This window comes from Microcebus murinus, chromosome 4 (genome assembly GCF_040939455.1).
Source record: "Microcebus murinus isolate Inina chromosome 4, M.murinus_Inina_mat1.0, whole genome shotgun sequence".
In the NCBI taxonomy this organism is placed as follows: Eukaryota; Metazoa; Chordata; class Mammalia; order Primates; family Cheirogaleidae; genus Microcebus; species Microcebus murinus.
The window spans coordinates 44119537-44132945 of NC_134107.1; the positions used below are offsets into that span (position 1 = coordinate 44119537).

The 13409-nt window shown below is 36.3% G+C and overlaps 1 protein-coding gene across 1 annotated transcript in view; it reads left to right on the forward strand.

Annotated features, from left to right (window-relative positions):
• Positions 1-13409, forward strand: part of UEVLD (UEV and lactate/malate dehyrogenase domains) — a 41841-nt gene that overhangs the window by 9020 nt on the left and 19412 nt on the right. The window contains exons 4-7 of the mRNA XM_076002108.1: positions 2361-2524; positions 7023-7158; positions 9192-9310; positions 12732-12834. Of these exons, the coding sequence (XP_075858223.1) occupies positions 2361-2524; positions 7023-7158; positions 9192-9310; positions 12732-12834 (522 nt within the window). The remainder of the gene's footprint in view (positions 1-2360; positions 2525-7022; positions 7159-9191; positions 9311-12731; positions 12835-13409) is intronic.

Consider the following 13409-nt stretch of genomic DNA (forward strand, 5'->3'; position numbering starts at 1 on the left):
AATACTTGCCAAAACTTTCTGTGTTGTTTCTTACCTATCCAAGATTACATTAAAGCCATGATGACATTTTTTCCTTGTACACCTATTCTTTAGAGATATGTATCATCTTAAGGTCATACCTATCTAAAATTTATTTACATCTAACTTAAATTACATTCTTATCATATAATTACTTTATAATAATTTTTTTTTTTTGAGACAAAGTCTCACTCTCTTGCCTGGGTTAGAGTGCTGTGGCGTCAGCCTAGCTCACAGTAACCTCAAACTCCTGGGTTCAAGTCCTCCTGCCTCAGCCTCCCAGGTAAGTGGGACTAGAGGCATGTACTGCCATGCCCGGCTAATTTTTTCTATTTTTAGTTGTTTGGCTAATTTCTTTCTATTTATAGTAGAGACAGGATCTCACTCTTGCTCAGGCTGGCCTGGAACTCTGAGAGCAATCCTCCTGCTTTGGCCTCCCAGAGTGCTAGGATTACAGGTGTGAGCCACTGTGCTGGCCTTATATTAGGTTTAGCTTTGGGCTTCCTGGCAACCAAGGCAACACTTATATTAGGTTTAGCTTTGGGTTTCCTGGCATCCAAGGCAGTCAAAAGATTTTCTCTTGGTAGGCATGACATATATGGTTAAAATTGGAGGAGCATACGCTCAAGTTCCTATCTTAGCTCTGTTCTTAAGTATGATAGTTTTTTTTTTACCTTAAAGCTATCATGTACAGAGCCTACTTCCTCTTCTATAAAATGAGGATAGTGCTTCCAAAAAGTGGTATTTCTTTCAGTGTTTAAAGAGATACATAGTGGTGGGTCACACCTGTAATCCTAGCACTCTGGAAGGCTGAGGCAGGTAGATCACTCAAGGTCAGGAGTTCTAAATCAGCCTGAGCAAGAGCGAGACCCTGTCTCTACTAAAAATAGAAAGAAATTAATTGGCCAACTAAAATATATAGAAAAAATTAGCCAGGCATGGTGGCACATGCCTGTAGTCCCAGCTACTTGGGAGGCTGAGGCAGAAGGATCACTTGAGCCCAGGAGTTTGAGGTTGCTGTGAGGTAGGCTGACACCACGGCACTCTAGCCTGGGCAACAGAGTGAGACTCTGTCTCAAAAAATAAAATAAAAATAAAAATATACATAGATCATTTGCATCAAAATCTTCTGGAGTGTATAGGTGTGGGTGTAGGTATGTGTAAGATTGTTGAAAATGCAGGTTTTTGGGCCCCATCCCACATCTACTAAATCTCAATCTCTGGAGGTGAGTCTCAGGATTGGCATGTGTTTAGGTTAGTTCTTCAGGTAATTCTGATATACACTAAAATTTAAGAATCACTGGACAAGGTGATTGTTAATGTTATTTTCAGCTCTAAGTTCAATGTCTCTAACTCAGTTTGTGTGTTACAATATCTATAATTATTGACCTTCAGGGCAGGTATAAAACTCAGTTTGGTTCATTCTCTCATTTTTCATTTGTTTGCTCATTCTTATTTATATAAGAAACTTTTATTAAGCACCTAGTATGTTAGGAACTATACTTGATGCTGGGGATATAGAAATGAATAAGACAGCCGGGCGTGGTGGCTCACGCCTGTAATCCTAGCACTTTGGGAGGCTGAGGCGGGCGGATTGCTCAAGGTCAGGAGTTCGAAACCAGCCTGAGCGAGACCCCGTCTCTACCAAAAATAGAAATAAATTAATTGACCAACTAAAAATATATATACAAAAAAAAATTATCCGGGCATGGTGGCGCATGCCTGTAGTCCCAGCTACTCGGGAGGCTGAGGCAGTAGGATCGCTGAGCCCCGGAGATTGAGGTTGCTGTGAGCCAGGCTGACGCCACGGCACTCACTCTAGCCTGGGCAACAAAGTGAGGCTCTGTCTCAAAAAAAAAAAAAAAAAAAAAAAAAAAAAAAAAGAATAAGACATAATCCTATCTAGAAGTTTACAGTGTTAAAAGGAAAACAGATCTGTAAGAACACAACTTTAGTATAGAGTAATTTAAAAAATGTAGGTATCAACTACCTTTCAAGGAAGGTACAGTGCTTGTGTAGGACAAAAAAAAAACTACATAGAGAAGATGCTGTGTCCCAAACTTCTGGCACAGTAGACTCCATAAATATTTACTGAATTGAATTGGATAAGTTAGTAATTGTCTTAATTAAGCTTACTCAAGTGTTATACTGGTGCTCTAATAGGAACATATTTCCAATATGAATGTGGATGAAATGGGGGAAATAGGCTTTGTTTTACATCAGTCCTTCATATATAAACTTGACTAGACTACATGTTTCTTAAAATGCCACCAAGCCATATCATAAATACAATTTATATCCTTCATTATTGTTTGAAGATGTGTTTATTTTGTCTCACATAGGTAATACATATAACTTACCAATTCGTTTCTGGATTTTGGATTCTCACCCTTTTGCTCCCCCCATTTGCTTCTTGAAGCCAACTGCAAATATGGGAATCTCAGTTGGAAAACATGTGGATGCTCAAGGCAGAATATACTTGCCCTATCTCCAAAACTGGAGCCATGTAAGACCAATTTCAATTTTCTTCAAAAATGTTTTACTGTATTTTTCTGAATATTTATCTTTGATTCTGATGGTACAAATAAGTATAATACTGCATTTTCTTTCAATGATACTTATCACATGGTTTTTGAAAATAATTTGAAATTCCACTCTCTAGAGTCACCCAAGTTCCACAACCCTAATGACAACAGCCTATACAAAGCTGCTTTTTCCAGATTTAGGAGCCAACTGTTGTTTCCTCTCTCTCTTTTTATAGTCACTTGGTGCTTGAGAAAGTACGTGAAAAGCCATTAACAAGAGATAAGGCCTTATTTCATAGTCCCTCCCTATTAAAGATTCTTTTGTTTCATTTTTATATATATACACACATATATATAAAAATACTAAAATAGTGTGTGTGTGTGTGTGTGTGTGTGTATATATATATATATATATAGTAGTTTTGCCTGTTTTTGGCCTTTATATAAGTTGAATCATACTGTATGTAATTTTCTGTGACATGCTTTATTTTAACTGACATTAAGTTTTTAAAATTCATCCACATTGACATATATAACTATAGTTTGTTTTATGAGTCCTCACGTTATACAATTTTATATCCTACATTTTTCATTTACTATTATATTTAGCATTTCTCCATATTAAACTGTTTTCAAAATATGTAGTTTTTAATGGTTGCCTGATGATCCAGCCTAATAATATTACATAATGTATTTACAAATCGCACTATTGTAAAAACTTTAATGATGAACATCTTTAAATGTAAATGTTTGTGTATATCTTATGTATCTTTAACAATATCCTAATAATAAATCTCTGGAAATAGAATTATTAGATCAAAGATTTTTAGAATTTTAAAAGTTTTCTTATATATTGCAAATTGGCCTCTAAAAAGGTAGACAAACTGGTGTATTTCTACCATGAATAGAAATCACTCCTAGCACTCTGGGAGGCTGAGGTGGGAGGATCGCTTGAGTTCGGGAGTTCAAGTCCAGCCTGAGCAAGAGTGAGACCCCCATCTATACTAAAAATAGAAAAAATTAGCTGGGTGACTAAAAAAAAATAGAAAAAGTAGCTGGGCGACTAAAAAAAATAGAAAAAATTAGCTGGGTATGGTGGTGCATGCCTATAGTCCCAGCTACTTGGGAGGCTGAGGCAAGAGGATCCCTTGAGCCCAGGAGTTTGAGGTGGCTGTGAGCTAGGCTGATGCCACAGCATACTAGCCCTAGTAACAGAGTGAGACTATGTCTCAAAAAAAGAAAAAGAAAAGAAATCAGTGTTGCAGGGTACCTATTTTACAATACTCTTGCTCTAGTAGAATATAGTATCATTAAAACAAAACAAACCTTAGCTTACACACTTTGCTTATACATTGACTTATATAGGTATACAGTATGCTCTCATTTTTATAACTAATTAAAAACTTTATAAAATAATAATTTGGGGCCGGGCGTGGTGGCTCACGCCTGTAATCCTAGCTCTTGGGAGGCCGAGGCGGGCGGATTGCTCAAGGTCAGGAGTTCAAAACCAGCCTGAGCAAGAGCGAGACCCCGTCTCTACTATAAATAGAAAGAAATTAACTGGCCAACTGATATATATATAAAAAATTAGCCGGGCATGGTGGCGCATGCCTGTAGTCCCAGCTACTCGGGAGGCTGAGGCAGAAGGATCGCTCGAGCCCAGGAGTTTGAGGTTGCTGTGAGCTAGGCTGACGCCACGGCACTCACTCTAGCCTGGGCAACAAAGCGAGACTCTGTCTCAAAAAAAAAAAAAAAAAAAAAAAAAAAAAAAAATAATAATAATTTGGCCGGGCGCGGTGGCTCACGCCTGTAATCCTAGCTCTCTGGGAGGCCAAGGCGGGCGGATTGCTCAAGGTCAGGAGTTCGAAACCAGCCTGAGCAAGAGCGAGACCCCGTCTCTACCAAAAATAGAAATAAATTAATTGACCAACTAAAAATATATATACAAAAAATGAGCCGGGCATGGTGGCGCATGCCTGTAGTCCCAGCTACTCGGGAGGCTGAGGCAGGAGGATCGCTGAGCCCCAGAGATTGAGGTTGCTGTGAGCGAGGCTGATGCCACGGCACTCACTCTAGCCTGGGCAACAAAGTGAGACTCTGTCTCAAAAAAAAAAAAAAATAATAATAATAATTTATAATATGTGTATATGTGCCCAGAAGGTTATAAGACTAAATGACACAGATATATCAGAGTTGAGTGAGTTTGGAATAAAGGATGCAATTAGGATTATCACTTCTTATTTTATAGAATCCCATAAAAAGGTGTGTAATTATGAGTACATTTTGCTTTGCTTTTCTATATTTGATTTTCTATATTTTTCATATATAAAACTGTTAAAAAAAAGAAAAAAAGAAATAAGAAAAGACACACACCAAATTGTCAGTAGTGGGAGTTGAATTTTTACTTTATTAACTTGTACATTATTTTCATTACTTGATCATTTAAATAAGATTGCCAGTTAAATGTAATAAAGGGACATAATAAAAATTTGTCAATTGAAAGGACAAAAATGGTATCTTACTCTTAATTTTCAGTTTGATTGAGAAATTGAAATCTTTTTCATATATTTATCAATCATGTATGTTTCTTCCTTTTTGAATTGTCTGTTTATCTCTGTCAGCCATTGTTACTTTTTTTTCCTTTATCCTCAAGCAGTATTTTGACATCTGTGCCCTGTTACAGGAATTCATGTATCCTGTTTCTTTTCTCTGGTTTTCATTGGCATCTTCTTTGATAATTTTGTTTGTTTGTTTAATACATTCTCAGAGATAGTCTTATAATTTAGTTGAGGTTGTGCTTGATTTCAGTTTGGACGATATTTCATTTTCTTATTCTGAGCCTCTTTATTAAAAGCTAAAACTAGTTCTAAAAAGACACTACATTATTTAAATTGCCCTATTTAAAAGTACTATAGTACCTTTAAGTTCCACATGCAGTTGGAATTATAATTTTGTGGTACAATTATATGGAATTTTGGAGCCAGAAGGAATCTAGAGGTCATTGAGGCCAGAGATCGCAGTTTCCTCAAGAGGTTCCGAGGGCTGTATTAGGCCTACGGAATTTTTTTGAGTAGCACAGAGGTTTTGTTTTACCTTGTTTTATTTTGGTTTTAATATGAATTTGAATGCCTTATAGGCATGCTCTTTCCAATTTGCCACAATAATCATCTTTCCAGATTTTCTTATACTTAGAAGCTTCACGCATTTAATGTTATCTGCTTGGTTCCTCAAGGTATTTGAGGTTTTGACTCTAAAGGCCTCATCTTCTTAATCTATAAATAATGAAACCCAGACTCTGAGAAATTAAGTACTTTTTAAATGAGCATTCTACTAAATATTCCTAATAATAAAAATCTATTTTACACTCAGCTTCACTTTGCATGCATTAGCTCATTTGTTTCACATACCAGCCATTTGGGATTATTCACATTGTATTACTGATGACACTGAAGCTCAGAAAGGTTAAGTGAATTTCACCAAGGTTGCTTAACCAGTTAAATTAAAAGAAAGCAGTACTAGATTAGATAATATTTTATCAGTGCTAATTTTCTAATTTCTAATTTTCTAATTTTCTAATTTCTAATTTTCTAATCTATTTAATATTAATAGCTGTGTAGGAGAATGTCTTTTTTTTTCTTTTAGGAAATATACATTAAAGTATTTAGGGATAGTAGGCTATCATGTCTGTAGTTTATTCTCAATCATTTCAGAAAAGCTATATATAGAGAGAAAGAAACTAAAAAAGCAAATGTTATAAAATGTTAACATTTGAGTAATCTGGGTAAAGGTATATGTACTATTTTTGCAACTTTTCTATAAGTCTGAAATTATTTCAAAATAAAAGGTGTAGGCCGGTACGGTGGCTCACACTTGTAATCCTAGTACTCTAAGAGGCTGAGGCGGGCAGATCTCTCAAGGTCAGGAGTTTGAAACCAGGCTGAGCAAGAGCGAGACCCCGTCTCTACTAAAAATAGAAAGAAATTAATTGGCCAACTAAAAATATATAGAACAAAATTAGCCGGGCATGGTGGCACATGCCAGTAGTCCCAGCTACTCCAGAGCCTGAGGCAGAAGGATCGCTTGAGCTCAGGAGTTTGAGGTTGCTGTGAGCTAGGCTGATGCCACGGCACTCTAGCCTGGGCAACACAGTAAGACTCTGTCTCAAAACAAACAAATAAATAAATAAATAGTTTTTTTTAAAAAAAGGAGATAGTTCCCAAACCTAAGTATTCTGCTGTTAAGTACGTTCATGCTGTGTCCTACTTTTGAGAGGTGTTGATTTAGCATTTCCCCCCTTTATTTGCAGTTAAAAGTATTAAAACAGTTTAAAGTATCACATAATTTGTAGGGTGGTTTTCAAAAAATGACAACATGATCAAATATTCCTTTTGGCTAACTCTATAACACTGTATAGATTAAAAAGTTCATATTCTGTAGCAAAATATTTGTGTAACTTTTCCTTTTGTGTGTATTCTGCAGCCTAAATCTGTCATTGTTGGATTAATTAAAGAAATGATTGCCAAGTTTCAAGAGGAACTTCCTCTGTATTCTCTGTCATCATCTGATGAGGCACGGCAGGTAGACTTGCTAGCCTATATTGCAAAAATCACTGAAGGTTTGTATTTTTTGTCAGTCAGATTGCCTTGGGAGTTATACATTTACAATTTCTCACTAAAATCCTTTACTCTCTGTTACTTGATTTTTATAAATTGTGTGTGTTGCCAGGTACAGTGGTTCATGTCTGTAATCCCAGCACTTTGGGAGGCTGAGGCAGGAGGATCACTTGAAGCCAAGGGTTCAAGACTGGCCTGGGCAACATAGCAAGACTCCATCTCTACAAAAAATAATTTAAAAAATAAGCCAGGCATGGTGGCCCATGCTTGTAGCTAGCTACTGGGGAGGCTGAGGCAGGAGAATTGCTTGAGCCCAGGAGGTTGAGGTTGCAGTGAGCTACTACATTAGTGACATTGCAGTCCAGCTTGGGTGACAGAGGGAGACCCTGTCTCAACAACAAAAAGTATGTGTGTAGGCCAGGTGCAGTGGCTCATGCCTGTATTCCTAGCATTCTAGGAGGCCGAGACAGGTGGATCGTTTGAGCTCAGGAGTTCTAGACCAGCCTGAGCAAGAGCAAGACCCCATCTCTACTAAAAAAAAATAGAAAGAAATGAGCTGGACAACTAAAAATATATGGAAAAAAATTAGCCGGGCATCGTGGCACATGCCTGTAGTCCCAGCTACTCGGGAGGCTGAGACAGAAGGATTACTTGAGCCCAGGCGTTGCCACGGCACTCTAGCCCGGGCAACAGAGACTCTGTCTCAAAAAAAAAAAAAGGCCGCAGTGGCTCATGCCTGTAATCCTAGCACTCTGGAAGGCCGAGGCAGGAGAATTGCTTGAGTTCAGGAGTTCGAGACCAGCCTGAGTAAGAGCAAGACCCCATCTCTACTATAAATAGAAAGAAATTAGCCAAACAACTAAAAATAGGAAAAATTAGCCGAGCATGGTGGCACATGCATGTAGTCCCAGCTACTTGGGAGGCTGAGGCAGGAGGATCTCTTGAGCCCAGGAGTTTGAGGTTGCTGTGAGCTAGGTTGATGCCATGACACTCTAGCCCAGTCAACTGAGTGAGACTCTGTTCTCAAAAAAAAAAAAAAAGTGTGTGTGTGTGTATATTTATATGTTTTGAATAAAAAGTTCCTTTACGTTTATCATAAGGTATTACCATATAGTTCCATTAAATGTGGTTTCTTGGCCGGGCGTGGTGGCTCACGCCTGTAATCCTAGCACTCTGGGAGGCCGAGGCGGGCGGATTGCTCGAAGTCAGGAGTTCGAAACCAGCCTGAGCAAGAGTGAGACCCCGTCTCTACTATAAATAGAAAGAAATTAATTGGCCAACTAATATAAATATATATACAAAAAATTAGCCGGGCATGGTGGCACATGCCTGTAGTCCCAGCTACTTGGGAGGCTGAGGCAGGAGGATTGCTTGAGCCAGGAGTTTGAGGTTGCTGTGAGCTAGGCTGACGCCATGACACTCACTCTAGCCTGGGGCAACAAAGCGAGACTCTGTCAAAAAAAAAAAAAAAATGTGGTTTCTTAAAATGTAAAAAGGTCTTATACTGACAGATAAAATCTTGTGTTTTTCCCAAACCACTTGATATGTTTTAATGATCTCACACCTTTTTCATTATATGTTTATTTAGCTTTGTGGCTTATTCAGTATATGGCCCTAGAAGATCTATGATTCTTATCGCTTCTCATTGAGGATAAAGCCAAATACTCACGCTTGCAAAAGTTTAATGAGATGTTATACTTTTTTTTGTATTGTAGACCACAGGAATAAAAGTCAGAATGTTTTTCAGAATTATGGAAATCCTACTGTTTTAGAGTGTTATACTTTTAAAATGTTGGGAAACATACTTTCTTTTTAAAAAGATAACTTCTATTTAGTAGAATATTTAATAGTCTATATTTAATAGACTCCTGTCTTTCTTGCATTCATTTATTCAATAAGTATTTTTTGAGGCTCATTATGAACCAGCACCATGTTTTCTATCTGAGCTATTGAAGCCTGGTATATTTTTTAAAAGATGCTAAAAAGATTTTTGTTATTATTTTTAGTTCTCAGGATAACCTACTTTTCTTTCTAGGTGTCTCAGACATAAATTCAAAGAGCTGGGCAAATCATGAAAATAAAACAATCAATAAAATTACTGTGGTTGGAGGTGGAGAGTTGGGTATTGCCTGCACATTAGCAATTTCAGCAAAGGTATGTAAGCATAGTGGTTATAAATACATCTATCGTAGTGCTACATTTTTAGGCAGTTTGTGTTTAACATATAAAAAATAATGGCTTCATTTTGTCATTTAAGGAAAACCTCATTTTGCCTCAAAACATATTTAGCAAGTTGACAGAAACATAGCTGAAAACTCTCATCAGTGATGTTGCCTCTTAATTAGTAGTTAGTCATGGAATAATCTTTGAAAAAGTGATTTGAACAATGGGCTCATCCTAATCCAAGGGAAACCTCAACTTCACATTCATCTGACTTAGTCGCAAATGAATTCCTTTATGTTTTCTGAGTCATGCCACTTTAATTAAACTCTTATTTAATATAATACTTAATTTTAGCTCATTTTAAAATTAGCCTTCTATTTTAGGGATGACTTTTCTTGTATAATTACTTTCTTTTAGGATCATAATTTCTGAGTTGATATTTTATACTAGTTTAGGATTTTTTTTGTCGTTTTTACTAGATCTCTATATAAATTGCTTACAGAAAGGCTTAAATCTCCTTTAAGAGAGGTTCAAAAGACCTGCCCACCTCCCTCCATGGCACAGTATCATAATAACAGCATGTCTTATATTGCTTGAGAAATGTAACCCAGAATAGAATAGCTGTCCCTCTGTAAGTTTATTTGGTGGCTGGTATTAGTTTTTCTTTTCTATTTAAATTTGATTGTTTTGCCATTCAAATTCTTCCTTTCCCATTTAAGACTCACATATATTTTAGAGGTAGGTTCTACTTTAGCAGATAATTAAATTATATCCAGGGAGTTAGAAGATTTTTAAAGTTGTCTGCTTAGAACCTTATATGCTAACTTTTGGCATAATATAATTTCATTTTCTCCACCCTCCATCTGAATACACTATTACCTCTTAATTGGAATTTGAGTTGTTTTCGGTTCCTTTGTTACTAAATAAAATGCTAGTATAATAGTACTTTATAAGTTGCTTATTTTCTTATCTGAAGTTTTTTGGGGAGGTGTCCATAATCTCAAAAATAGTACTAGTGAGTCAGAGGGCATGAAAAGTTTTTATGATACTTATTACATATTGCTAGATTGCTCTTTAGAAAAGCAGAACTCATTTATGCTACTAATAATAACATGCACATCAACCTGATTTTTGACATCCCTAGCAGTACTGAGTTTTATTAATTTTTTTTTTTTTTTTTTTTTTTTTTGAGACAGAGTCTTCGCTTTGTTGTCCAGGCTAGAGTGAGTGCCGTGGCGTCAGCCTAGCTCACAGCAACCTCAATCTCCTGGGCTCGAGTGATCCTTCTGCCTCAGCCTCCCGGGTAGCTGGGACTACAGGCATGCGCCACCATGCCCGGCTAATTTTATATATATATATATCAGTTGGCCAATTAATTTCTTTCTATTTATAGTAGAGACGGGGTCTCGCTCTTGCTCAGGCTGGTTTTGAACTCCTGACCTTGAGCAATCCGCCCGCCTCGGCCTCCCAAGAGCTAGGATTACAGGCGTGAGCCACCACGACTGGCCTTATTAATTTTATTTGTAATTATTTGTCAATTTTTGGTATGCACGAGAAGGCACCTTAAAATCATGTTCGTTAACTGTTAGAAGAGTCTCACTGTCACTATTTGTGAACTGTCTGGGTGGAAAATTTTTTCCGTTTTTTGTTTTAAACATTAATATTTTAATAAAAGGTACAGTATTCAAATAATGCAACAATAATAACTGTCATAATAGTGGCAGTAGTAGTGGTGGTGATAGTAGCAGCAATAACTAACCTTTACTGAATGCTTGGCAGGTGCTGGGCCCTTTGTCTAAATACTTTACTCATTTTTACAACCCTGTTGCTTAGGTACTATTATTATCACCATTTTACAAATGAAGGAAGCAAGGCATAGGGAACTTGCCCAACTTGCCTAAAGTCACACTGTTAATAAATGGTGGAGCCACGATTTGAAGACAGGTAATCTTTTTACCAGAGCCTGTATTATAGATCCTTGCTACTCAAACTGTGGCTTTCAGATCAGCATCATTGGCATCACCTGAGATCTTGTTAGCAATGCATAATTCCAGGTCTCAGCCCACACCTACTGAAGCAAAATATGGATTTTAATAAAATCCTGGTGGTCCATACACTTTACTAATCCATTAAGTGGTGATCCATTAAAGCTTGAAAAGCTCTACTCTAAACCACTATATTATACTAATTATTATTATTGATAAACATTTTGGCATTTCTAGTCTTTTGAATATTTTTAATGAATATCCTTATACATATTGTATCAATTTACCCATGTACTAATAAACATGTAGGATAATTTCTATGAATGAGACTGGATTAAAGGAATTATTAAATTTAAATTTAATATTTTAAAATTTTGATAGAAATTACCAATTATGCCTTATATCAATTATGCCAGTTTATTTTCACACCCATATCATATGAGAATACCTGTTTTCCCACAACTACTATTAAACTCTTGGATCTTTGTAATTTATAAATGAAAATGATAACTCATAGTTTTCTTTGCATTTTCCTTATAAATGTGGTTAACAATAGTAAAATTAATAGCTATGATTTAGAGAGGACTACTGTATGCCAGCCCTGTGTCACATAATTAGTCCTCCCAACCACATGAAATAAGGCTGAATTCAGTGACTTTTCCAGTGTTACATAGCTAATAAGTAGTATAGCCATGTTGTTTTCTTAACTGTTTCTGCCCAATAATCTAATATATCCTTGGGTACTTTTGCCCCTACATCCTAAGAGAGATCTTCAGATCTTCTACTTTGGATAAAGACCTTCCACAAAGGAAAACTGACTCTTAGGAGTTTCCATGCTATTAATATTGTTTATAGTCAGCCCATCATGCCACCCAGGGAGCCATTTGTAGAAATTTAGAATATTTTTCATGAAATCTCTGGGGAGGGTCTCACATGATAATAGGGTCTGTGTTTAGATTTATAGCTCTAATAATATCCTTTTTTCTTTTTAAAGAAAAGTTGGCATTAGTTTTGACTTTCATGCTAGAAATAAGGTGCTAAGATAGACCCAAAGATCACTCTAAACTCTTTCAGAATAAAATTATGACATCAAAATGGAAACATGAACTTAACAGCACTAGTAAACTTAGTGCACCAAGCCATCTTTGTTAGTCATCCTATCAGTAGAAACCTGCAATCTGTGACTTCTGAGTTAAGCGCTATTAGATCTCAGTTTTCAGTAGTCAGGGCTAAAGGATCACATTATTCAAGTTCATAATAACTTCTTGCTTGCATGTTACTTTTATTTCTGTGGTGTTATTTTTCTTTCTTAAGACAGCACATGAGGCCTGTGTATTCTCCTTTAGCCCTCATTTTCGAATGAATTTAAATTGAGTAACTGGCTATGCCCAGTGTAATGCTATTCTTTTTCTTATTGTACTGTACAGGGAATAGCGGACAGGCTGGTCCTCTTAGACCTTTCAGAAGGAACTAAAGGAGGGACGATGGACCTTGACATTTTCAACCTGCCTAATGTGGAGATCAGCAAAGGTCTGGTTATTCTGCTTAGGTGTTTGCCTTATTTGCTCTTATTTTTGAATCCCAGAATTTTAATGCTGAAAAGCACTTTGAAGTCCAAGTCCCTCATTTTACATATTTGGAAACTAAGATTCAAATAAGTTAAATGACTTTCCCAAAGTCATATAGAGATTGCAACTGATTATATCAATGAGATTAAATAACATTCCGATTCATACATATGGGCCAGAAGAAGTTATTCTTTGTCTTTGATGTACACCTCAAGATAAATTTGTTTTCTCTGATTGCTTCCTTTCTCAGAATATATTGGTTAAAAGCACTGGTTTCAGAGTTCAAAAGATGGAATTTTGTATCTTAGTTCTGCCACATTATAGCTCTGACATTTGTCAGATTATATAATCTCTCAAAGTTCAGTTTTCTCATCTGTAAAATGAGAATAGTACCTACCTCTTGGTATATAGCAAAGTGCCAAGCCAAGATTAAGAAAAAATATTCACATTGATTTCACTAAAAATATATTATTAAAATAAGTTTTAATAAGAACAAAAAGGTTGTTATATCAATAAATAAAATTTGAAATGTCATTT